The sequence below is a fragment of the Chaetodon trifascialis genome, chromosome 10 (genome assembly GCF_039877785.1).
Source record: "Chaetodon trifascialis isolate fChaTrf1 chromosome 10, fChaTrf1.hap1, whole genome shotgun sequence".
NCBI classification, from domain to species: domain Eukaryota; kingdom Metazoa; phylum Chordata; class Actinopteri; order Chaetodontiformes; family Chaetodontidae; genus Chaetodon; species Chaetodon trifascialis.
The window spans coordinates 3,420,015-3,447,946 of record NC_092065.1 but is presented as its reverse complement, the minus strand read 5'-3'; the positions used below and the strand labels follow the sequence as shown (position 1 = coordinate 3,447,946).

Sequence of the window (27,932 nt, the reverse complement as noted above, 5' to 3'; positions counted from 1 at the left end):
GCAAAAGTTCTTTTCAGGCACTTTTTGAGTCAAACACTGTTTTACACTGCTGTTACACACCGTTTTAGCACTTGTCGATGGATTTGCAGTAAACTTTAAAATGTGCAGCACACTGTATGATTGTGGACATCCTGTAAATAAAAATCAGCTTTACACCGATCGTCTCGGGGAAAGAGAAAGATTTGAGATAATGCACTATGATACAGTAAATAAGTTGAAATGGAAACTTGTTTTCCATCAGAACTGTGGTGCACACTGAATAAGCATGCAAATAACCCTCTTATGGGTTTTATGATCAGGCTCAGTTTTTGTGGCTTTATGCGACTCGGCTAAATGTGGGAACAATTAATGCATTTCTGGCAGGAGCTTCATCTCAATTTGCCAGATAGGCTTATCGGCATACTGACTGTGGTAGAACAAATATTTTAAAAATCACAGTGATAGCAAAACATATTAACTCACACTACAGCCTGAAAAAACAAACAATGGGGAGCACATTTCTAAGCTCATTCTGCGCCTTCATTTCCACCGTGGATTCATAGTTTTGTTGGTGTGATGGAGCAGGACGTGGGTCGCCTCACCGAAAACTCTTCTTCTACTCACAGAGTGATGCTACTCGTGATTTGAGAAATGCCGGTCCTTTGTTTCTAGCTCATTGTCAGGCCAAAATATTCCTCTTTCTTCTCAAAGTAGTAGTTGAGTCGTGCCATGGCGTATCTGGGAGGAGATCAGAGAGCAGAAAACAGTGATCAGAGAACACAACAGCTTTTTTCTTCTTGTGTCCCGTCTACCTTCCTTGAAGGATACAGTGCATGATCAGTTGCTGCATATGGTGATCTTCCTGTCTACCTCTCTCTTTTACATCTTAAATAAAAAACAATTCTCCATCTCTGTGACTACCTTACTGTAGCTCAGGGCACATTTTATTTTCTAACAAAGCATCAAATTCTCTGAAGTAAATTAAACACGCTATAAAAATTAACGCAATTAATCATGAGTGGCAAGTCAATGCGCAAGCATTTTAAATTTGGCCCTTTGAGTGACCCGTAGGCTGCAGTGAGGTCGCATCTTACCTGCGCCACTAGTCAAAAGCAGGGTGACAACAGACATGGATGCGACACCGGAGAGCGAGGCAAGCCTACTTGGACCTTTGAACGGCAAGTTTATTTATAAAAAGAACAAAGACGGGACTATTAACAAGAGCGCAGTGATTTGTACCTTGTGTAAAAAAGAATTTTCCTATCACCGTAGCAGCTCCAGCCTGAATTATCATTTAAACGCTAAACATGTAGTTGCTGCTAGTGCCGCTAGTGCTACCGTGAGCTCACTCCGCCAACCCACACTTGCTGAGTTAGGAAAACGAATGAGCAGAGCCACGACAGAAAAACTGACAAACTCAATCACAAAGTGGGTTACTGCTGATTGCAGGCCGATTTCAATCATGGAAGACGAGGGCCTAAAAGAGGTGTTTCAGATAGCGTCATCTGACTCTAATTTCCAGCTACCGTCGAAAACTACAGTGATGAAAAGAATTCACCAGCTGTAATGTGAATGTCAGTGAATTGTAATGTCCTAGAATTCAGATTCTTTATTTGGGGACCTTTAGCAGATATGAGATTAAAATGCGATTAATTAGATTAATTAATTACAAATCCTGTAATTAATTAGATTAATTTTTTTAATCGCCTGACAGCACTATCAAAAACCTTTCATCTTCTCTTTTTCAGGCTCGTGCAGCAAAGTGAAATCATATAATGTTTTAAAAAGAATTAAGAACTTCCACCGCGAGTGTCACCTTAATAAAATACTCTCTGCATACCATGAGGTCGCAGTTTAGAGAAGCCATTTAAATTTCACCACATCCACCGAAATACAAGGATGTAGTCTTGTGGCCACTGTGCGCTGGGCTAAAGTCCAGTTACACAGAATAGACGGATAATTTGATTGATGCAGAACAGCACTTGAAAGCCTGTAGGCTATAACTCTAACCCGCCTAAGGAGTCCCCATACTGCATATCTATGGGCTACTTTTTCCACTTCATTTCTTCAAAATCAGCTGACTTTCTAAAACCAATGCAGTCAGGAGCTGAGCATCCAATGTGGATCATAAATGAAGTGTAATGATAAATATGTTTATTTAGTTTGCTAGTTGAAACACAAATATATAAGATAAAATCGGTCTGCACACTTAAGAGTGAGAAAGTTTATGTAAAGGCGAATGATTTAGTTTTGAAATTCCATAATATCATGTGACTTGTGAGCCACAGATTTACAAAAAAAGGATGGTTAAAAAAAAGGAGATACCCTCACTTTTTGTTTGATGGATGCTGGATCCTACAATTCTCATAATGCAACTCGATATCATCTGATTCCTCAGCCTCCCTGCCTACTAAACACTGACTCAAATGTGAAAGGTTAATGTAATTTCTATTTGTTAATACATATGTTGATTAAATATTAAGTCTGTATTTAATGTTTGCTGTCAATATTTAAATTACTTGAACTTCTCTGACAGCTTTCCATTCTCTGAGCCAGAACGTACTCCTGTACCTCCCGTCTGCACCTCCCCTCAGAGCATCTCAAACAAAAGACGTAAGGCAAAAATGGAAAAAAAAAAGACGTACCCTCAGTATCAGTTGGGAGTTAAAATACAATAATGTGTTTTCTTGCACTCGCCGCGGGTCACGCTGCAAACCGCCCTTATAGCTAAAGGTGGGCACTATGTGTTTTGTTTGCAAAACTTGCATAACAATATGGCATCAAGTCTCTATTCAGTGAAGCACAGAGTCTTCTTCTGAGAGCTGTGCCAAAGCCTGAGCGAATTTCAGAACTTAACTATGTGAGAAAAGTGGTTTTGTATTTGTTCAAACCATATTATCAAACGCTTCAATAAATCTGATGTCTGAATACACTGTTGCCCTTGGCCATTATAATATACCCTTTGAAATTAAGTGAAGTTTCAAAAGCACAGAAAATGGAGGCACAGAGAGGAGTTTGTCCTTTAATCATCGCTTTCACTGAACTCCTCAATGCCGAATCAGTTTTCTCTCTCTTATTACTCGGTGAGACAAAAAGATAATTCTGACACCTTTTAGTTACTTGTGTTCCATCACTCTGCTCCCCACCTGTATCTCTGGGTAAAACTGCTCTCTAATCATTATGTCAGAATCTGCCCTCTGTTGTTGGCTCTTTCCAGTTGTTTCTTTCTTGTAGTTTCTTTTGACCACCTTCAGGAATACAAGCCTGATTCTAAAAAAAATGGGGCGCTGTGCAAAACATCAATAAAACAGAATGTGATCATTTGCTAATCATGAATCAACGTATTTAATATTTCACCTCATCAGCTTCATTGATTTTTTATACTATTTCTGAATCTGATGCAGCAACATGTTTCAAACACGTTAGAACAGGAGCAACTAAAGACTGGGAAAGATGTGGAATGCTCCAAAAACACCTGTTTGTATCGTTCCACAGGTAAACAGGTTGATTGGTAACAGGTGATAGCATCATGATTGGGTATGAAAGGATGGAGCGAAGTTCACCACTTTGTGAACACATGATTGTTTAAAGGAGATTATAATACATGGACTCAGGAAGACTTTGTAAAACTGTTGTCAGTAAATACAGTTTGTTTACACATGACTGCATTCTGTTTATTTATGTTTTACACAGCATTTTTGGAATCAAGGTTGTAGAATACACACCTGTAGCCTGTAGACAGAGACAGATGGTACACAGTCTTTGTCACTGGGAGGTATTTGATTAAAAAATGTGGGTGAATAGAAATCCTTGCCTGCTTCCTCTCATTGTGGTTGGGTGACACTCAAAAGGTATTTTCTCTGGACTCACTTAACTTTAAGTAAACCATCCGCTACAGTGGATGATTGACAGCTCTCTCATTCACTCAGATGGCAGCAAGAAGCCTTCCTAAATCCCACTGGATGAAAGCAAAACCTGGTTGTCACTGGGTAAAATCTGAATAAAAACATGGCGGCTGTTTCTCCACACATACGCAGAATCATGTTTCATTTTACTGTTGGAGACGTCCTGAACCAGTCCTAAGAATAAACCCAATGAAATGCTGAATCTTTCTTGTCTGTACTCTGGTTTTTGCTTTTTTTCCTCCTTTATGAGAGCCAGAGAGTACAGTGCGAACATTTCACTGAATATATTGATGAAAAACACAAATGTGAATGTGAAAAACTGTGAGTGATTTCGATTTCTGACACCCTGATTGACTAAAAACACATATTTGCTAAGCTAATGTGCTAACAAATCTGTTAGTGAGTCTTTTACAGTATCTCAGCTCTTTCTTTGTAAAAGGAACCATGCACAATATTTGGGCATCAGCTTCCCACTTTTATGAAGACCCTGTCCGGTAAAAATGGCAAACATCAGTGGCGGCAGCTTATATCAGCTGCTAATTAACATTAACAGGCCAACATTAAATTTGTGTGCCTGACTAATAATTACTTGTGCCATATGAAACTCCTCTGCTACGCTACTGTATGAGATTTTGTCGCTCAAACACCTTCAGAGAGGTACATCGTCTGTCTATCCAACCACATCGTGTCTATTTCGACCCAAAGCATTTAGAATAAAAGACTGATGAATCTCAGTCATTACATTCAGTTAGTTAACATAAAAAGTCAAAAGAGCCTCAATGTCAGCGTATGCAAAAGCAGCACGTAGCATAGCATAGCATTTTGCTCTGTTAATCTAATTACCTGTCACACCCACACCCTTCATAAGCAGAATTATATTTGAGTATACCAATTTAAAAGAACAGCAACCTTCACAGGGGATCCCATTCATCCTTGTTTTTATTAAGGCTGACACCTAAAACTAGCGTGCTTAACATTTATCATCATCAGAGATGTAACTGAGACGTTTTTCTATTTAGCAGAAGTAGGGGAAAATGAACTCCCTCCAAAGCAGGTATTCCATTTCACAATGTGCTTTTGTGCACAATTCCCTCAATTTTGCAGACGGGCTATTCCAAACAGTGGGCCTCCTCCTCGTTCATTTCCTCATAATAATGTCTTTGTCAAATAACGGCTCACCTTGCCAACACTTCCACAAATCTAAACCGCTGACTCGCAGACACTTTCGACACATGAATAAAATCTTATAAGGAAAGTAAATATGGACGGTAGAGGGAGGGTGGGTTTGCATTCCCCTTGTGGCTCCCTATTGTCACTTCTACATCTGGCCCTGGTTAAAGCGCAAGTCCTCGGCGACGCCTGTCACTCGTTGGGAAGTCGGCAGATTTGGCTCAGGGGGATAACAGCGGGAGGAAACACACACACACACACACACACACAAACACACACACACACACACACACACACACACACACACACACACACACACACACACACACACACACACAGAGAAAAAGAGATTCAGGGTTTAACTCTAACTTCCTATTCCTTTCCTTGTTTATCACAAACGCATAAAGCAGCAGTGTGTTGTGTGTTCTCTGTCAAATTAAGCAAGATAAAACTAGCTAAGAGTTAAGGTTGTGGTCATGACATGTAAATTATGGCTGAAGCTGTATTAATCATGATATTATAAATTAAATCGGCTGACGATGTTTGATGTAAAAATGTCTCTTGCAGTAATTAAGGCACAGAGAATGATCAGCCCACGCTGCAGTAAATTTCATGGCAAATTTACGGTATGGTTCAGTCTCACCGCCTCTCAGCCCGCAAACTCTCAAAGGCAGCCGTTTGGAGTTTGGTACACTCGCTTTGAGCTAACTGCCACCAAACGTTAGCAGCCAGCTAACATCGAGCATTCAGCCAGATATTTTGTTGTGCTGTGTCAAATTGTTTTGGAGAATTTCTTCTAATGGCAAAAGATTTTTGGAAAGATTTTTAATGGTTAAAATAAAACCAACATTCAGAATTGTTAGCAAACGGCTGGTGAGAATCTCTAAAGGTGACCAAAACAGAGTTACAATGAGGGCATCTTCACTTTGCGGTGCATTTCAAACACCACACTGGGACCCTTTCTGTGATAACGCATGCACAAATATATGTGCTTGTGCATACACCATAGCTGTTTTCATCATAACGGGGGACAATTTTTTCAGCTTTTAGCACACCCATCGACATCATGAATGCAGCATTTCCGTTACCGGTCACTTTAAGATGGAGGGAATAAGCTTTCCAGAGCTCTTTAGAAAGAAAAAACACTCTCCTTGGCGTGACAACTTGACTGACGCACATACAGACAAATCAGTGTTAAATTCACATGCCAGCCAGCTGTGACATGATTACACTATTCAGCCACAATAGCTCTCCCAGCTCCTTGCTATTTTCTCTGTGCTGTGCCGTGTACTTTACTTACCCCCCCAGCATTTTGTTCAGTTCAGAGGGTTAAAAGCTCTCAGAAGCTAACCAGCTTGCTAAGTGCCATTTGGCTATTGCAAATCCTAATGTGACCTGGCCTTTATGCATCCAGGTTTTCAAGTCTTTTTGCAGCAAAATAAGCATACAGTGTATTACTTACTGCTTTGCTTTTGAATGCAAATGTTGGTTGCTTTATGCTCTTTAAACAGACATCAAGGACAGTTTCCTAAGAGTATGACTGTCTATGACCGTCAATGTCAGTCTATTAAAATGAAAAGATGAAAGCGAGGACAAACTTGACCATTGCCATCTATATTGTGTGTTTCTTTACAGTGTGAATGAGTGCCGGCAAAGGTAATTAGGATATATACAGTGCGTGTGTCTATATGCATGTGTGTATACCAAACGTTAGACCTGGTTCCACATCGTTACTGTTGCTCTCATTTCAGTTTAGCCCTCCAGTTAAGGAAAGGTAACCCGACCCTCACCATGCACTTTAGGACAACCTCAGCCGGCGGCTTAGAGGAGCAGACGTCTAGCAGGCGCATGTGGCCCAGCCAGGGATGAGAGACGTATGTAAGGGAGGACCAACGGCATGGGAACAATAGTGCCTCTGTGCCTCGGCACCCCTCTGGATCACATTTCCTCCGAGGTCCAGATCGAAATGAGGCGGGGGCCCTGTCGCTGATCTAGCAAGCGAGCAGAGAAAGCCACACAGAGGGGAGGGTGCCGTATGTCAATAGTGATTAGGATCACGATCACAACTGTGGTGGGTGTGGGGCATCCAGAGAAGGGAGAAAGAGAGGAAAAAGTGGGGGTGAAGGGAAACATTTCACCCTCCTGAACTTTATTGTCTGGTTGGTGGTGAGGAATGTCTCCTAGACTTATTTAAAGATAACTAGCCCTTACATGTATCAGAGTGCATTAAAAAATAAAAGTTTTGATTAGTTTTGAAAGCAGAGCCTTTCATCTTTTCATGAGATGTGGTTTGACAGCAAGTAGAAAATTTCTGCTTTCAGAAGTGACAAGAAGAGTAGAGGAAGTGTGCTTGTCCTGCCTATTTTATGGCAGATTCTGGGTACACAAAGTCTTGAAGCACAGGTGGAAAAAAATGAAATATTTCCACACTCTGGGCTCAAGTTCCCCATCCTTTATTGCAATTTTTCTGCCAATAAATTCTTTATCAGGCAATCCTAATGAAGATCCTGTTTGTCTAAAACCCCCTGTGAAAAACAGCGAGTGATTGACTTCAATTCAAGGATAAATTTTCCCATTTTTGAGTAAGTGATGTATGATGGTGTTAAGTAATAAGGGGCACCCATGAAATTGCAAGTCATCATTTTCTTTGCTGTTTCATGTGTTTCTACATTAGTTGTTGGGGTGAATGTGGAGGTAGTACTTAATGTCAGGAGGATGTCAGTTTGAGTATCAAGTATTTGTAACCTCTCTGGGATGTATATTTATACAGAGCGACACCCTGACACACACCTCCAACTGTGGACACATGGAAATGGCTTTTTCTCTCTATTTCACGAGAACTTTCAGCTCCTTCAGAAGTACAAACCTTTGGAAGTCAAAGTCAATCGAGGAGTACTGTGATTGCAGGATGGCCCAGAGACCCCAGAAGAAGTTGGATGCCTGGTGGAGGAGACAGAAAGTAACATTAAAGCAACCTTATGTTATTGCATAATAGGAGTCTTCAGAGTAAACATCACAAGTGCTTCATTGTCCAACTTGCAAAATAATGCAGTTGAAGCAGTAATTAACAACAACAACAACAACAACAACAACAACAACAACAACAACAACAACAATAATAATAAAAAGAATGAAAGCACTATAGAATGTGTGTGTGGTGCATTAAAACTACAGCAATAGAAGAAATATTAGATCCTTTACTGAAGCAAAATAAATTGACACCACATTGTGAAAATACTCCATCAGTAAAAGTCCTGAAATTAAAATCTGACTGAAGTAAAAGTAAGGAAAGCATTATCAGATAAAAGCACTTATAGTGCAGTAAAAACATCCCCCGTCAGTGTTTTCCCATTATATCTGATGCTTTTGGATTAATATTGCTGCTGTGTTTACATCCATGTTGCATTGTACTGATGTAAGTATTGAAAGTGTAAAACACGGTGGAGTAAAAAGTCTAATATCTGCCTCTGAGATGTGGTGGAGCAGAAGTGTAAAGTTGCATAAAATGGAAATACTGAGCAGCAGCACCAGCAGAACGCGATGTGCTTACATGCTCTGAACAATGCTGGATGTTGTCTTTAATGGAAGGAATGGAGCGTGAGCATGTGACAGACATGTAACCATCACACGCCCTTATGGTGATCCAATTAAGAGCTTCAAACGCTCTCTTCTTATGGCCACCACAGGAGGCCACACCAGGGTTGGATGTCAGCCTCTCACTCGAGGACAGGGAAGCTGCTCGCTGACACTGAAATGGATCCATCTAATTGAATGACACCCTCATTACCTGCATGCAGCTTATCCATATAGGACTGGGACATGTCTCAAAAGTGTCAAAATCTGGATTCTGTTTGTGGCATTATGGAAATCCATGTTGCTGGTTGCTGTAAATTACACATCACACGTGCTGCACGGTGTCACCAGCTTTGTTTCCCTTTGACGCTCTGCTACATTTCCTTGTGCCACTGAGCAGAACTATAAAAACTCACTTCAGTGACCTCCAGTTGTCGTGTTATAACTACTCCCATAACTGCTGCCGCTGCCTGCCAGTTGCAAGCTGTTCAGTCAGAATGACAAACCTCCGTATTGAATGGTTCCCTCCTTAATGGCTTTGCTCACTTAGGCTTGCGGACTTCCATGCCTCCATAAATTTCTGTTGTTCTCCACCCTTATTGTAAATCTTCATGGTAGGACCACTAATAGCAAGTCCTAATAAGATCCAGACAGGCCTCTGTTCTGTGGCCCAGTGATATAATCACATTTTTATTTGATAATCAAATAAAGGGTGGAATGAAATACTTGAAGAGCAATGTGTGGTTTTCCCTTGGCTTTTTTCCCTCGCTGGCAGATTTTCATCTCTAATCTCTGTCTTTAGTTGGGGGAGAGAGATTGAGCATGTTTCCATTATGATTAATAACTGCTCTCCATTAAGAGAGCATTAGTCTAACACTAAGCAGAGACCATCGGTGACAGGGAGCCATTGAGAAAAACGGAGATGAGGGACGTGCTGGGAGTGACATCACAGAGCCGCAAGCTTTTGCCTCGACATGACGGGGGATCCCCGCGGGGGAGAGGACGAGTTGTAAAAGACCCCACTGCGTCTTGGCACAGTTTGCCAGGGATTATGGTTCGGAGGAGGCAGCTTCACGCCGCAGAGCTCTGGCAACAGGCCAGGCTTTGTTGATGCCACACAGCGGAGCCACACAGCTTCCTCCGGAGCGTGCTCGTTTCCTTGGTTTCAGAGCTTTGACTATTCATCCTAGTTCTTATCTACTCAGACTTAACTACAGCATGACTTCAATGTAGTTTGATTATTTCAAGCACTTACCGAGTGATATGGAAGTAGGACAAAAGAATAAAATGGCATTTAATCCAATTCATAAAAAAGTATACAAAAGAAATATTAAAAGGCATCAGGCTGAATTGATAATTATTGCTGTTTTGGAAAATATCCAACCCCGGTGAAGCGAATATCATCTGCTCTTACCAGATGTGATGTGAAAAATCTTTTAAAAAATCTTAGCGAAATCTGTATTGTGCAGATGAATGGTTGAAAACTGTGTGGACACAATTTTTTGTGCCACTTCTTATGGAAAAAATGATTCAGGCTGCTTCTTTTCATGAGCAAATTATTTTACTGATTAATTGTTTCATCTATAAAAAGTCACAGATTGCCAGAGCATGAGGTAACAAACTGTCCAAAACCTGAAGGCTGGTCATTTACTATTACACAGATACCAGCAAATACCACATTTTTGGCATTTTTGCTAAAAAAAACTGACTTAATTGTCATAATGTGATGTTTAATTATCATAAGAAGAGAAGAAAAATACTAGACATCAGATATTTTCTTTCCTTTGCGTCTGGGCCTTTGCACGTGACAAAAGAAAACAAGTAATGAAATGCTCTGAGGATAAAAATTAATGAAGTAAAGGACTGCACAAAAACACAACATTTAATGGCCAAAAGCTGCATTTCAGTCCTTTGATATTATGAGAAATAGACGGCATAATTTTCTGAATTAACAGGCTCGGTATCCCTCATTTTGACACACAGCTGTCAAAATGGTTCGAGCTGGAAACTTGGCTTGTTAAGCGTCAGTGATTGATTTCTCCCACTTCCCTCGAGTCAAGACTCCTCCTCGGTTTGTCATAGAAAATCTGATTTCAATCAACATGATGTTATCGCCTCTCTCACTCCATTTCAGGCTTTATTTCTTTTCCCTCCTCTCACTTTTCCCTCTCTGCTTTTTGGCTGAGGAGCAAGTTATTTTAAAAAGTAATATGCTTCCTCATCATTTCTGGGCTATTTCAAGAGACATTCACACCACCCCACAATTGCTAGGACAATTCTGCATATTGTGTTGAGCTATGAAAGTGTTTTTAGACAGATAGCCCAGCACCACTTGAGCCACCAAAGAATGAAAATTGTGGTCATAAGAAAAATAATCTTGGCTGCTGTCTTTCATTTTTCCCTGCGGCAGTTTCTAATCAACTCAGATGGACTCCATCAGGCTTTGAACAGTGGTGGGTCAGCTGTGGATTGGGTTTGGTTTTCTTTGGGGAGTCTTTTTTCTGAGATCTGGAAAAGTAAATTGTTCAAATGTGATGGCGAGGTGTTGCCGCCCTGTCATTTTAAAGCTCTGCACACATATGGATGTTGTTGAAATGCACACACTAATCTCATAATATTGATATTTGAGCTGCTCCGAGAGCAGGACTTAAAAGAGGAAATAGCTGTTGAGAGATTTGTCACTTTGCAAAGTCTTTCCAAAGTGTTGAGGCACTACATAATGACATATTTCAACATTTCAACAAAGTTGGAGGGAGCAGACACTCACCAGTGAGAATTTGCAGACTTGAACGTAGAGCTGCGTAACTTCTGCCTCTGTAACGGTGACCTCACAGCCTGAGCTGTGCTTGTAACTCTCCAGATAGGCCGTCAGCCAGTCCCTCTGCAGCTCCCGGCTCGGGTAGAGGCTGTAGTTCACATCATTCACACCTTGAACACAAACACACACGCTCACATTATTCAACACAATTAAACCAGCTGACGCTTTTGAAGATTTGCCGCAGAGCTACGTCGGATGAGTCAACACTCGTCAGTTCCACATAAATTAAACTATTCGTACCCATCGGTGAGTACAATGCTACACAGACGTGCAAAAAAATGAAGCTGGATGACAGCAACTTCACCTGAGCACTGAATTAAAATCTGAGTGAGATCAATATGGTGCCAATAAAAAATAAAACACTAAGTCATTGTGCCACTTCTGATGTGAAGGGGTCTAACCTGGTGTTTATTTTCATTATCTATTACTTTTACAATTAACTGTTTGTTTTTATGCCACTTTATACTTCTTCTCCACCACATTTCAGAAGAAACTGCTGCACTTTTTGCTCCATGTGCACTATTTATTTTGCAGCATTTGCAACATTGTGATAAGCTTGTATAATATGATGCATCATTATAGGTAAAACAGTGAATGTAAAATAACTGAAATAAGCTCCACTTCGAGCTGCACAGTTTAATGCCACAAGTCAGCAGTAATAGTTAATAAAACATGACACGTTAAAGGGCCACTGTTGTGCATCAAGTACTTTTAATTTTGATACTTACCAAAGTAAAATTTGCAAGTATTTCTATGCTTTTACTCAGTATGATCTTTAATCCTCCATCACTGCGTAGCGTGTGTTTAATTGCACACAGTACGAAGCATTTTACGGCACAACAGCTTCAGGTGAAAATCTCAGTTAGGTCTCTACGATGCAACTGAATGAGAAGTGGAAACAGTTTCTATAATTTGCTCATTGCAGCTACAATTTGGCATCATTGACGATGACGTGAAAGCTGACACGAGTCAAAACTATCGAAAAGTGTTAAATTGATGATTGTTGCACAAATGTCTGAAGGAGGCTTGTCAAACTTTGCCGTGAGGCAGCTGGCACATCAAAGCCACTTTAGTCAGCACACAGAATGCACACTGAATACAGCAATTTGTCCAAGCAGCCTCAGACGAAGGACAGACTTTCATGGTACATCATGGCGAAAAGATAAATGATATCATAGTCCAGGAGACAGCACAAACTGAACAATGATTCTGCATATCATAGACTGTATATACAACTTCTGCCTTACTCCATATTCCACATTAGGAAATCTAATATGTTCTGGCTGTGAAGAAGATTCGGAGGCAAATTGAACTTCTTCCCATCACAACACAAACCTACCAGCAAATTCATTGAAGTGATTGCCAATATCAAAGGCCTGGTAGTTGTAATCGGCGTACTCGTAGTCAATGAATTTCACTGCTCCTGGTGGAGGAGGAGAGGGAGAGCAGCAGCTGTTACCAGGACAACATGACGAACACATCTTAGGTATGGGCAGAAAACGGATGACCCTCCCTCCTTTTATTGAAGGTACAGAACCTTGTGGGAGTCAAAGGAACAAGGAGCCTCTTTTGAGCGTCACCCCAGGCATCCTTGTAAAATATGTGAGTGAAATAAATTAATAAAAGCTACTACAAATGCACTCCAGTTAAGGAGCATAAGGAGGTCTTTTGTTCTTACAGCTCAGCTGGTCTCATTGCTTCTGCTGCATGTCCATTTAAAACAAATAAGATGTATCATTAGCAGTATCATATGCACCGTGTTTCCCAGTGTCTGTGATGTGCTCCTCACCCTCTTTGTGGTTGTAGATGATGTTTTTTGTCAGAAGGTCATTGTGGCAGAGCACCGTTGGTGAGTGAATCTGCGAGAGGTGTCTCTTCAGTGACTCCATTTCATCCATCAGAGTCTCAACGCTGGGCACCTCTCGTCGAACCGCAGGACTGCAGGAGGTAAATCCACTGAAATCACTTTTTTTTTCCATAATGGAGGATCGTCATTTCATCATTTTGAGGAATGCTTTTTGTCTTTGATTCACTGCTGTACAAAGAAACTGTGCAGCCAAAGCTCCAAAGAGTCTCAATAAACTGCATGAACCACCTTCATGAGACAAATACATTAGCAGTGAGCTTCTTCATCACACACCATGTTTGTGTTTCAGACTCAAAAGACAGGTGTCAAAAGAGGGCATGAGGCAAAAATCTGTGGAAGGGGTTAAATAAAAAGGCAGTTCATGGTTTTCACGTTTAAATGAAGTAGATGAAGATGACCTCTGCTTACATATAAATCTTGTGACTGCAGCCCCGACAGCTTATTGTACTGTGAAGTGTGGGCTTTCACACATTATTGGCATGGACAGTGGTGGAAAAGAACTTTTGAAAAACACAGCAAAAAAGTAGCACAAGAACTGATGCATTTACGTGGAAGCAGAAGCTAATGTTAACTACCTTACACTGGGTACTTTAATCACATCATATGAGCACATCATCCTAATGTTCTATATGTGCTGTTGCTGACAGATACATGCTGTAGAGGAAAAACACAGTATTTTGCTCTTATACGTAGTAGAGTACAAGTACACAGTAACTTAAAATGTGAGAACTCAAGCAGAGAAAAGAAAAAAATATCCTCACTGTAACCTCAGAACTTAAGTAAACATACATGTTACATTCCACCACTGGACATGAATAGGCTTTAGATGTATGGGACATGGGAGGGGTCCTCCTGTCTTAATAAGCTAAAGATGAGACAAAGACAAAAGGACATGCTTACAGGAAGTAGTGAAACACTTTAAACAGTGTCACTATGCCTCATTGTAAAGTGGCACTATTCTGTTTTGAGGCCACTTCAAATGTTTTTTTTAGTGCACGGTTAATGCAGAATTTCCTCTTACACATGGTGACTCATCTGCCTTTAAGGCTTGTTCACTCTAAAAGAATTTGACTTGTCTGGATTTCAGCAAAGTTACTGTCCCTTTGTCTACTGTACACGATGGGCAAATGTTAGAAACACAGACAATTCTTTCAAAGGAAAATGTTTAAAATTAAAAATCATGGATTTGACTATATGTTAGTTCCTCAGATGATAACATTTTGACCTTCAGAAAGGAGTTTTCTGAACATTAGACAAACACTATATAAGAAAGTGTGCGTACAGAGCAGCTAAGGGGAACAAACTGAACCTGTGTAAACAAAGAGGAAGAAGACTTTTACAACACAGCTATCAAGGGAGGAAGAAGCTGAAAATTTGCTGAAAGAATGCAGATATGGAAGACGAACTTTGCCATGAACTCCACACTTTTCTTCCAGGAGCAACATGTTTGTAAACTGAAGCAGTTCGGCGAGCCTCGTTGAGAGGTTACATGCCTTGTTTTCACTCTGTTGATTACTCCATCTATCAAAGAAGGCACTAATGTCCTTGGACGTCAGTGCAAAATGCACCTGGAAGAAATGCTGCGCAAGCATCCGTCTCCTAATTAATTTTCGTGTTTCCTTTTCAGTTGTCAGGCCACGATAAGAGGGTAATTTAAACAGTGTAATTTAAACACTACCTATTTATTCGAAGGGGAACAAACAGATGCTCCAGTATTATACACACTTGTAGACATAATTTAGTGAGGCCTGTTAGGAACGCACAATAAAAGCAGAGGAGCGCAGCCTTGTTTATAGTCATGACACGGGCTCTGCTGCCTTATACACGTCCTCCTACACATCCTCATCAACACAAGTCATTTTTGTAAATTATCTTTGAGGAAGGATTGATTGAATGAAACCACGTTCAGATCTATACTTTCAATCTGTGTGCTTGCAAGCAAGTGTGCAAAAATATATATAGGCTTTTTCTTTTGAAAAGAGCTGCTTGAGATTTTTTTTAAAGCAACTGAAAAAAAAAGTTTTGTTTTTTTTTACTTCTATTGTCAGCTGAAATTGTGCAAATACTGTACATGTAACCGAAAATTGCATTATGAAGAAGTGCAGGCCTAGAATATGCTGTGGCTGTCGGAGTGTTTGATTCACATCCACTAGCCTATGAAATCTTTCTGTTATTTAAAATCGACCCCTTCTGACATGCATAATTTATCTATCTGCTCTCTAATATGAATTAAAACACACAGTTGGATGGTGAATCACCCTGATTCCTTTTCAACCCAACCATTTCTTTAACTTAACAAACTGACTTTATCATAGAAACCCACGATTACTCGGAGTCAAAAGCTAAATGAAAGACTTCCATTGACTTTAAATGGAAACCTGTCGTCTTGCCATCAGATCTTTTCCTCTCTCTTTTCTGTCCTTTTCATGAGAAACAGTATGTCAAGTACATTCGCCTCCTGCTCCTTGTCAAGTCTCTGTAAGGTAATTAGTGGAATTTCCTCCTCTGGCGCTTCATTATCAATGTGCCTTATTTACATATGATTTCAAACACCAGCCAAGCACTGCAGATTTTTTTTCTGTCTTTTTTTCTTTTTGCAGTTTTATGCAATTCACGAGAGTGCAAACGGGAGACATAGCAGGGGGCCTTTTGGAGAAGAAGACGTTGCACTCTGGCTCTCCGTTGCTTTTCTCTCTGCTCTTTTCTCTCCCATCTCTGACTTGTGCTGTGCACTCTCTCCCCGAACCTCGCAGCTGCTGCAGCCTCCGTCGCTGCCTCTCTCTCTCTCTTCTTCTCTGTATCTGTCGCTCTCTCTTTGCACAGCGGGTGGCTTGAGAGCTGAAGACCTCCTCTGCAGGTGCAGCCTCTTCCTGCTCTCTCTCTGCCTTTCTTTTACCATTTCCTCTGAAGATCACATTCATACCAGCAATCATACATGCTCAAGCACAAAAGTTTGTCTGATGCCTATTTAAATTTTTTTTCTTTTTTTTTTAAAATTTTTGATCCTCTCTGTCTCTTCTTTGGTGTGTGTGTGTGTGTGTGTGTGTGTGTGTGTGTGTGTGTGTGTGTGTGTGTGTGTGTGTGTGTGTATGTCACACATACACTCAAGAGACCTGTGATATACAGACAGACATACACACCACAGCCATGAGTTTTAACCATAAATTCACCTCTTAAATCTCTGCTCTGAAATCTTAAATAGTGCCATGGCATTCCTTCCGTCACTTCATTGTAATGTTCCAACACTCTTTATTTTATCGTATGTAACCAGATTATTTATATTTTCCTGAGTTGTTCTGTATGTCTGTGTTTGAGCAGCAGTGGACTGTGTCAAGTCCTTCAGTCACACAAATGCCTCACAATATAGCACCATCTATTGGGCCTCTAAATGAGGTGCAGCCTGCTTCTGTAGATGCATATAACAGTGTGCAATACCCTGACACGTGCATCACTCTTGGTGTCACATAGCAGAAACAGCATTCATAGAAAAACACAGAAGTATGTTAGGAGTTCTATAACAAAATGCGATCCTCAAAACTGCTCTGTTCAGTGTAAACCTGACACTGAAAAGGAAAAGAAGAGAGTAGTTGTTAACCCCGACAAAGTCCTTGGTTAACAAAAAAAAAATCTCTGAATAATGGATCTAAAATAATAGCTGACAACTCCTCTGTGCTCAGTTTCACTCCCTGTGCCTCACTTTTCAGTGGCAGTGTTTCCTTTTATGCAGGATTTTAAGTCAAATGTTCACTTCACTGTTGGTGATCAAACAAAAAATGTTAAATTTAAAGTTTAGATTAAATCAATATTTCTTTTAGCTTGCTTGAGATATTTGAGGTTGTGTTAATGCATTGTAGGTGGTCATATTTGCATTATTATACAGCAGAAAATAACTGAATACCTGTAGATTGGGTTTACTAATACAACAGTAGACAAACCAGAAAATACAGATTTAAAATGAGAATGGCTGCCTGTGTCTTGTCTTCCTGATGACAAACAGGTTAAGTCACACCGGCTTTCTCTTCCATCTGAGTCCAGGAAGCTAAAACATCTTATCATAAAAGACTGTCTCCTCCACAGTCCCTTTCTTTAATGGATGACTGACTCCAGTGCCAAACGCCTTGCCCACGTGATAAAACTCAGAAAAAGAAAGTCAAAGCAGCTCTGAGACTCGAGGCCTTGCAGCTTCAGTTTGCGTGGACTTCCGACCCCTTTGCAGAAAACATAAACAAGGTTGAACATTTGACCGATAAGGGAGAGCTCTGCAGGAAGCTCAAGGCCGAGCTCTGTTTCTTTGTAGTGTCTGCAAGGCCCCTCTCACCTCTCACCTCGTGACCCCTGTCAGAGATAATACAAAGTCATTGCCACGGAGGCCACTCCCCCGCCTCGTCCCTCTGACCAATGACAGCTCACAACGACGGCCTGCTTCGGTCAGAGAGGTGAGCGTCCCGACGCAGTGTGAGCACTGTGTGCAGGTTTGAGAAATGTGTGTTTGGCATGTGAGAAAACGATAAGGCATCAGTTGAAGTGCTGCCGCCTAAAAGATAAAGATGTGGAAAATGTTGCTGGTTTCTATCAAAGGGGTGATGGCAAAAATGCACCACTGAGGTATTCTCCCAACACCAGCTCAACAGGTATTTGTTGAAAACTGGTGTCAGCACACTCATACATTAATATGAACCTTTCCTACACCTGACAAGACAACCGACCATGCACTCAGACCCGCCCCCCCCTTGTGTGACACGTAATGCAGTTCCCAATGAAAATGGTGGCTGATAATGACTTCTTCTATGTATTTTTAAAAACTTTTTTTTTGTCAGACTGAAGAAGACAAAATCACACTGCTAATTACTAATTTTGCTGACAGACATGGCAGATTTCATCAGCTGCGTAATGCTAATTAGGCTAACTTTAGCTCGATGAGCTAGTTAATGATGCTGTCTCCAGCTGACTTTTTCATGTTTCCAGCAGGCCATCTCAAAATGAGAAACTTCTAAAAGGATTGCATTTCCCAGCTCCCACACAGATGGTAAATACTATGCAGTAGATGTATAAGTTATCAGTGCTTTTCATAAAGTAACCTGTAACCTCATGAACCAGTGTTAGTTGATGATGTGCTCCAAGGCCTTTGAAGCAACACTGGATTGGTTAGAGCTGTCAGAGCAGGCAGACACACCAATTAATCCAGCCCTTACACTTTTCCTCGTGTGTTTTTGGAAAAGCTAAAACGATGTCACTCCCTCCAAACTCCTTAATGCCTCACCTGGCTTTGTCAGGTGGACACACCCGCCATTTGCTGTGCTATGATAGGACATGAGTGTCCAGGGGAAGGGGATGAGCAAACAGTCAATTGGCGGGACTGTTCTTTGTTTTTGCTTCAGAGTTTCAAACCGGTAAAAACATGGGAAACATTTCCAAATTACAAGTTAATCTTTGAAAGGCTGAAGAACTCATGGATGGCCTTTCTGAGCGGCTCCAGTGCCTCTCTAGGTGGCACGTGGTCACCATGGTCTGACACCTGCCACTATCCACCAAAATCTTGTTAATATTTCTGTGGTCATAAACAGGTTACAGAGTCATGCTCCATTTATTTATATGTACCTCTAAAACAGTTGTTGAGGTTTAAGCAGGCAGGTCATGTGATTAACCATTCCTTGGCCAATCAAACACAGGTCACAAACAACAAATGCACTCTCCAGAGCTTGCAGGATAAAGTTTGGCTGAGAAAAGCTACTGCTGAAATGGAGTGTAAATATTAACATGTCGTGTTCAGGAAGCACTTTCGTTCTGATGACGACTGCAAGATACCTAAACTATAAATATGTGGAGGTCATTTTGTCAGAAGTCGTACCTTGTCATGCACCGCTGCTCACCCGGGCAGCTGTTGATGCTGCTCTGCACCAGTGTGAGAAAGTGAGACATTTTTGTCCAGAGCAGAGGTTCAACAGGCAGACCACATTTTGGCTGGATTGAGTGGATTCTCCCCATCTCTGCTGCAATCAATCTGCGGAGAGAAAACATTTTCTCAGATGAGCCTGGCTGACGCTGTTATTGCACAAACAACCATTATCAGAGTAGAAACACAACTCCCTTTCCATTTAGTGCTCTTATCTTGTTCTTCTTTTCAAAAAATGGGCCTTGTTGCATTCGTGACCTTTTGACTACTTGAGTGCTCGTTCTCGAGGCATCTCAGTGGTGACATAAAGTTTTCTGGGTATTCCCCACAGAGGGTATCAGGCAGAGCAAGGTGATTGATCATATCGTGGCCCTGCCTGCTCAGCCTCAGCTGGCTGTGCTGCGTCCCACTGTCCTGTGGAGAGAGTAATGATGCTGACCTGTTATCATGAGGACGATGAATGACACGGGGGGCACGACTGAACAACATTGACTCAACATGAAACATGACTCGACTGAAATAATTAACAAAAAAAAAAACACCTGCATCAGCACTTTTGAAATGCTCACAATGCGCGCGCACACACACGCACGCACGCACGCACGCGCACTTCACTTACACAATCTAAATTTCAAAGAAGTTAGAAGAATAAATTAGATATGTTTTTCTCATTATAGCCCCAGGTCAGTAGAACTTTCCTGAACATTTTTCTATAATGTTCATCTGGCAAATGTTTGCTTTCCGTTAATGATGAGATGCAACAAGACATTTGCAAATCAAGCAGTATTTTAAACAGCATAAAGTGTGCAGTAAATGTTTTAATGTGTTTTCCAAACCTGGTTTTAAGATGAAGTATCTTTTTTTCATTTTGCCCTCAAAAAAATCAGAATTAAAAGCAGCCATTTGTGTTCAGTTTTTGAGAATTCATAAACGTGAGCACAGCTTCAACCCTTCATTGATGAGTTCTGCAGAAATGAGAATAACTCCACTGGACTCTGGTCATCATACTGCTGCTTGAAGAGGCAATTTTCAGCTGTGTATGCGTAACTGTGAGAATGTGGACCAAGACATTCCCATAAAAGCACACAGTCTATATGCTCTGCACATTCAAATAAAAGAAAAACCAAAAAATCTGAGAGCTCTTCTGGCAGAGACCTGTAGATGGAGGGCTGCCGGAGCAGCTCATCATCCAGCACCGTTCCTTGAACAAACTCGTAGCAGATGCCATTCTGGAAGCTGCAGTAGATCTGCGGACCGCACCCGTGGGCGTGGAAGACCTGGAACATCTCCACCTCCCGGTCCCTGTTCACATAGAGCTCCGTCATTCTGCCGTACAGCCGCACCAGAACGCAACCGGGCTCCTGCAGAGAGCCCACATAGCAGCCAATCAGCTGGTTGGTGATGCCTTCTGTGAATGTCTGCAATGAAAGGAGATCAAAAGGGAAATGAACACAGAAAAATACTGACAGCTTGTTCTTTTTCCTGCAAATGAAACATGTAATATCTTATCAACACCATATTTCAACACACTTAAATCAACACTAATTTTCTAAGTACATTGTAAAGTGGCATTTATGAGTCACTTCACAGATAATGGGACAATGATAACACTGCAACAGCACAACCTCTTGTAAAAAAGGGGACCTTTCTTTACAATAGCGTTCATGGTATTACTAACATGCGGACAACACAATTACAGCATGCTGCAGCCATTCTAGTTTGTTAAGCAGGGAGTCACAGCCACACTCTGTTAGTGAAAGTTTAATGGGTCAATCTCATAAACCTCAGTCTGAGTTACAGTTTATTCATAACAATCTTGGACAAATCTCACCAACATGGCTGCACTCAAAGCTTTAGAAGTATGTAAATATAGCCAACAAATTTGATATGTTTGGATTCAGGACTCTGGATTATAACATTTGGTAGCATATCATTTTACAGGCTGCTAATTTACCACCGTTACGGCTCATTTAACTCAAATTTTTTAACAACCTTCCATTGAAGACACGGTATTGTGCAAAAATAAACTATAAAAACAGAGAGATCATTTACCAGCAATTTTGTAGAAACTTGAGAAAATACATGTGCACTCTGCATCAGAACACATTTAATCTTCAATTGCTTAAATATGTAAAAATCATCACAGAAGTTAATGTAGCACCACAATGTCCAAGACACAGAAGACCCAATACTACATAATACTACAAGTAAAAGCCCCACCTCTAAAACTGTGATTTCTTAAAAATATAAAAACACACAAGTATTAGTAGTAAAATGTACTAATAATGTACAAGTACCTCAAAATCCCACTTAAGCACAGTTACATTCCATCAATGAGGATCAGGTGTTTATGTCAAAAACTGATTATTCAGAAATTAGCAGTACTGGCATGTGTATCTAAAGAGTGAGTATAATTAAAATACTGCAAAATGAAGTGCAAGGCAGGATAACCAGCTGGGCAAAGCAGGGGAACTGTGCAGGGGCCCCAGACTCCCACAGGCCCCCAAAAGTCTCAGGTTCGCTGTGTGTCAGCTGGTTCTTGGTCATTTGATTCATTGCATATTCGTTGGAGAATTCACACCATCAAAGCACAAAAAGGGCCCTGTATTGTTAGCTAATGGTGTGGCCCTGTCTTGTGGAGGGACTGTGCCAAAATGGTACAGATTTATAAAATAAAAATGCATTTTGTCAAATTATCACAAACTAGCTGAGATATGTAAAACCTTGCTCCAGGTCGAGTTCATCAAGCACAGGAGCAACTGCTTGGTCTGTGTTTCTGCCATATGCAACCGGCTGTTTGCACTGCACTTAATGGGAAGTCGGAGGTTACAGGGTACATAATCAATGCACAGAGGGTGGCAGGTGGAGGTTTAATGGGGTCCCAAAAATGTTTTGTCCCACCAGCATCCTAAAAAGTAAATCCAATAAGCAAAAAAGTAAACTGGAATCGATTTAAAACCCAGATTTGTTCTCTATGGAATTATATTTCATGTGCAGCATCTTGAATGATTTAATCTTTCCTTTTGCTAAAATTAAACTTGCATGCAAAAGAGGTATGCACAGGAAAGCACAGTAGAAGCCACAGCAGGTAAATGACATGCTGCAGACGTGCAGCTGCAGAGAGCTGCAGCCTCAACTTGTTGATGTTGGAGATCACACTTGCTGCACGGCCTGTACTGCTCTGTGTGTACACAACAATACCACAGTGACCACTGTTTGCCTGCAAAGGCCTCATCGGACATTTGTTGTCATTCAGTGGTTTCTCAAAGTCTCTCATTCTCTGCCACAGTCCCCAAGGCATTCTCGGAGCCTCAGATGGGCCCACAGTTTTTCATCTGGATGGAAAGTGAACAAACATGTCCACCTTGACATCTGATCAAGTATTTATATGGTGGATGTGGGGCAGCATGGACACTTTCTTCAGGCTTTGACAGTGTTGTTAAACTCTTGCATAACGTCTTACTGAAAGTGTTCCATTCATTAATAGTCATTTGGAAACAAAACCTCATTTAGAGCATGTCCTGAACTGATTTCTGAGCACATGGGGATGAAAATTACAGCATGTGTACCTAAACTGCTTTCATACCTGTATCCACACACTGCACACATTCTTTGTTTCAGGATTGCCTCTTTTTCTTTGTAAGTATCTTCTTTTCAGTGTCTTTGTGATGAATTTGAATTAACTCTTTAATGTGAAGTGCTTTGACAATTTCCCATTCAGCTTTTTAACTATTTCTCCTGCGTAAATTTGTCTTGTATTCCTTTGGTTTTAATCCCTTTTAAAGTTTAGCATTCAAATTGCCTCAACCTCCATCACCCCAAAAAACAAGATTATGAAAATGGAGAATAGTAAAACAGACAAGATGCAACAGAAGGTAATGTGAAACTCACATATAAACACAGTGAAAAGTGCAGGTGTAACAGTGGGAACTACGTGTCCTTCCTCTGTACAGTCTGTATATTCCAAACAGATGAACACAATACATCATTAAAGGGACCGCTGGGATCTGAGCACTGAAGGGAAACATCTACTCCTCTGTGTACATTACAGGACCTGGTGTAGATTGAGAGGTCACCCGCCCCATGTGCTGTCACCTAACAAACATAAACCCTATTTCTCTGAAAGATTGGACCTTGTGTTTGCACATGGGACCAGGCTTGGATTCTTCTGTTCTGAACAGATGCTCTGACAACCTTACACATCTGTTCCCAGGGTCAGAAAAAAAGAAAAGTCTAGTTTTGTAGTCCAATTACCTTGGATTTCCTGCTGGTTTTAGTATTTTAAAGGTATTTTTCTATACAATGCCATATGTGCAGAAAATGGGACTTTTTAGCTTTGTGTTACATTTCATCACCAAAGAGTGCTTTTATTCTGAAAAATAAGAACATGTATGACAGTTTTATTCAATATGCAAATGTATATTTTCACCTGCACTTTTCTATTTCTTCTTAAAGACACGTCCAGTGTCGGCAGGTTGTACTGCCCACACAGAAAAAAGAAAATCCTGTCCACACAAGCACTAGAAAAAAATTCTTTCCCTATGAAAATGTGAAAACACAACTAAAGGGCTGTCAAGAGCACGACAAACTCCAACTTCAGCTTCAGTTCACTGCAATCACCCAGAGAGTCTGCATTCACTTTACAAAACAGTAAAAACAGGAGCAGAAAATAAAGCATACAATGTCATATGAAAAGACAGGCACTCACACACGTACACAGGTAATACCATTTATATGAGGACAAGGTTGAGGTTAGTTCATTTTAAAAACACAGATCACAGTATAACCGTAACAGGTTATAGATTTAGTGTACTTGTCAAAGAGGAAAAACACTCAGCGATCTAACCCTTAACCCATAAGTGTGGGCGTTGGTTTACTTAAACTTAGCAGACACTGTGCTTTTATTACTCTCGTATGTTTTGTTAGCGCACACTACACGTCTAATCGGCCTTTCTGCATGGCCAGAACCTGCAGCGTTTCTCTTCACAGCAGACAGATCAAGTTCACAGCCATGAGGTGGAGCTCGCACTGAATGTAAGCATGGAGTTCCACGTCGCTTTTGTCCTTTGACAAGTTTTCCAAAGTTCATTCAAACAAGACAATGATGGACTGTGCCATTCAACCAAGAAGAAAGTAAGAAAAGAAATATGGAGGCGCAGATGGCTGGAAGATGCAGACAATATGGTGTCTGTTCTGCAGTGAAGTTCAGTTTTACATCACAACAGTCTCAGTCAAGACTGCAGTTTTTTTTTTCCTCAAAGATATTTTTATTGAATTTTTTTCACAAATATATGGTACAGGTGTAGAATGTTGACAGGAAGCAAGACTGTAGTTTTAACCACAAATGTCAAATACTACTCCAATAATATTAAACAAAGCTCACGACACTTTATTACAGATCTTCTGACAGCAGCCATGACATACAGTAAATGGGGCTGTGAAACTGCTCAAACAAGACAGCAGACCTGAAGGTCTGACATGCCAGAAATCCAACAGATCATCCGACAGACAGACTATGAAACTGAACGTCAAGGACGAGCAGAGATTTGTTCTAATTAAAAAAGTTGTCAGAGGTGACCAATTCATAATCCATATGAAGTCTGCTCTGCTTAACTGTGACCCACTTGAATATTTGTACATAGCTTTGTAGAAAAGCAATGAATACTGTTTGTTTTAATGCAGTTTTCAATCAATTATCCAAACACAGCACAGACATTACACAAGGGAGAAACGGCATCAGTTCAGGTTTATGTCCCCCGCACACAAGTATCTTATGAAAATATGTGTAAGGAAATAATATTACATATAAAGTTTGCTTATCTTTTCTCCACAAAGCTGTTGATTTGGTCTAAAGAAACTAAACAAAAAGAACTGTAATGACAGAAACAATTTACAAAATGTCACAGACATCAGTGACAACGTCAGTGAATGGTTGTACAGTTTGTAGAGACGCAGTAAATCAAAGTGACACTTTAATGGAAACTTACTGGAACCTTAATGCAGCTGAGTCAAAACACTGCGCAAAAAATATTAATAATTAAATATTTATATTTATTTAAATATTATCGTTCATATCTATCTATCTCAACCATGTAAGAAAGTGCTCTAGATGTTTGAAATATACTGCTGCCCATCTTTACAATTTTTACCAGCTCCCAATCAAACCTGTTATGCCTATACTCATTTAAAGGCTCATTTTCAGTCTGACTGGTCAGTTCACACAGGACCAAACAGACACCACAATAACATTTCAAAAATAAAATCTTCAGCATGAATGTGATGTGTATTAGCCTCAGCATAGCTGCCCAGCAGACCACTAACGTTACAGCTTTGTAGAGGTCTTTGTATGGGCTGAGTATGCAAGCTACCGGGTGATAATCAAAGTTACACAACGATGCCAAGTTAATGAATCCCTGCAGTTTGCCCCAGTCTGTGGTAGTAGCCACATTCGTCATAAAGCATGTTAGCGCAAAGTTAAACAGGCTAACCAGCAAAAGAAACCATAAGACAATATTAAACATGGCAAAACCTACAACGTCCAAGTTTGAAGACGATCACTGACAGATGGCACCAATCAATCACTGAACTTGTACACTGACCCGAAGCAGTCCAGCTTCATCAATGGAGTGCAAACACAGTTTTCCCGTCTTGTGGGGTCATTTCTCTCACATTTCCATTAAAAATAAAGATATACAGACAGTGAGCTCGATGGGAAGGTCATTGGGTGGGGGATGGTCACCATGCTGGAGGTGGTGCTGTGTTACATAGTGACGTAGACAAACAACGGAAGATAAAGCTGGACCATTGAAGAGGCGTTTCAGGCGCAGTGATTATACATTTTCCATGCAAAAAGCATAACATGGCCGGGTGAGCACATTAACATGGAGATTAGGGGTTGGTCAAGCTTTCCCATACTTGGGGTAAAGAGCCAATCTGCATTGTCTGATGGAAGAACAACACCCCATAACATGAAACCTGAACTCTGACCAAACCAAAAATTCTTTACAAAAAAGGTGCCCAGAGCAGACAATTAGAAATCATTATAAGATCAAATGCTTTGAAATTTTGTGTCATGCTCAATACAAGAATAATACAAGGTCAGCACAGGTTCCGTATTAATTCAAGTCACAGTAGCAGATATTTTTCTGAAAGACCAAGCGTCAGATTCAGACAACCGACCTACCAAACAACCAATGCAGAGCCAAACACTTGCCTTCATCTGAATGTCCTGCGCCTTCCAATGTGGACGGAGTCTGCTGAGGAGGTCTAGGATTCCTCTACGAGGTTCCAGCTCATCAATCTGGACGTCCACATGGAAAAGCTGATTCTCAGCACCAGCAGGTCCACTGTCCATTTTCAATAAAGCAGATTTAAAATGCTTTTAAAACTTTGAGGTCCAGAACTTGCTCAGAAACTTTCAGACCAAAGTCCTATTCTGTTCTAAGAGTTATGTCGAGATCGGTTCATCAAAATATCATCCAAACATGGGCCCCACAACAAACGAGGTAGACGGACAAGTCTACAGCGGAGCTTTAAGATCTGCAGAACAATTCAAGAGCAGTCACTTGTATTTGAGTCACTGAAATGTCCACTTGTGCGTCCAGTGACTCAGCAGCCCAGCTGGCTTATCAGGGGCCAATGTTCCTATGGGCATCTTCATCCCCACTGCAGCAGAGTTTACATATTAACCACTGGAGGTGGGAGCTTTCCTGCAGGCACTTGTGGTGTTAAACAGAATTCAATGAGAAAAGCAATTGCTTGAAACAAAAGTTCGTTCTGCAGAGCTGCAATGAGGCATTAAGATTTGTTTCAGTAAACCGCTTTTACGTCTATATACTTACTAATTTAACCATGTATTATGCCTGTAAATAGAAGTTTAATAACATAACGACTGAAATTGAAAAAAAAACCCCACATTTTTTCACTGTACTTGAAATTACTCCTTAAATAAAAAATTCTCTACAAAAATAAGGAATTGCATTTAATTAACTTTTCATCATTTGATGTCTGTAAGCCATTCAAGCACATGTCAGTCAGCGCTGTCGGCCACAAAGACGCAACACATGTCCAAATTAAGCTCTGCATACTTTCTCTCCAAATCCTGAGCTCTCTTTGCAGCCAGTTTCAGCACAGCTCTCAGATACTTGATGCCCTACCACGCTGCTGAAAGCCCAAAACTGAGCACGCTGCAAATATCACTGCGGCAAATCCCACAGGCTGTAGAATTAAGCGTACGGTTGACTTTGTTGAAGTTCATTCATGCTAAAAAGTAGGCATACAACAAAAATCAGCCCAATGAGATGACTTTTGATTCTCCAAATAATTTTCAGATGCATTACATTTGGCTTGTGTGCACCGCAAAGACTTTGGGTGGAGGCTATTGTCTAAACCAAGTCGTCTTGTAATCTGGAGGACCCATTTAAATATCATACAATTAGTTCAGTTAAACATGACCTTTCATGCTAGCTCAATGCCATGGAACATTTCAACATGATCACTCTGTAAACACAAAACGAATTTCATAAACATTGGAGCAGCATGTTTTCAGTCTGTTAAATTATTTAGATGTTGGGCCAATGTTTACCATTTTGCATCATTACAGTAATTGCCTAGAAGTCACGAATGTGGTGATCATCTTCAACCGAATACTTTTGCAAGCTTTTAGACGCAAATGAAATTCACTTGCCATCAAAGAGCGTCTCATCATCAAAGATGTTGTGTATTGAA

The 27,932-nt window shown here is 40.7% G+C and overlaps 1 protein-coding gene across 1 annotated transcript; it reads right to left on the bottom strand.

Annotated features, from left to right (window-relative positions):
* Positions 1 to 647: 647 nt before the first annotated feature.
* On the bottom strand, positions 648 to 26,559 carry LOC139337911 (ethanolamine kinase 2-like). The gene is made up of 8 exons (XM_070972745.1): positions 26,419 to 26,559; positions 20,361 to 20,623; positions 19,161 to 19,313; positions 13,235 to 13,383; positions 12,785 to 12,868; positions 11,395 to 11,555; positions 7,921 to 7,994; positions 648 to 717 (listed from the first exon to the last, which is right to left on the bottom strand). Exons 1-8 carry the CDS (start codon positions 26,557 to 26,559, stop codon positions 648 to 650), a joined length of 1,095 nt encoding a protein of 364 aa, XP_070828846.1.
* Between the last annotated feature and the right edge of the window lie 1,373 nt (positions 26,560 to 27,932).

Excerpts from the sequence above, each read along its gene's own strand:
- LOC139337911 (XM_070972745.1), bottom strand. The coding sequence starts at position 26,559 with ATGGACAGTGGACCTGCTGGTGCTGAGAATCAGCTTTTCCATGTGGAC. Across the intron at positions 12,869-13,234 it reads CATCTACAACCACAAAGAGG|GAGCAGTGAAATTCATTGAC; the intron begins GTGAGGAGCACA and ends CTCCTCCACCAG. Across the intron at positions 11,556-12,784 it reads TCACTTCAATGAATTTGCTG|GTGTGAATGATGTGAACTAC; the intron begins GTAGGTTTGTGT and ends TTTGTGTTCAAG.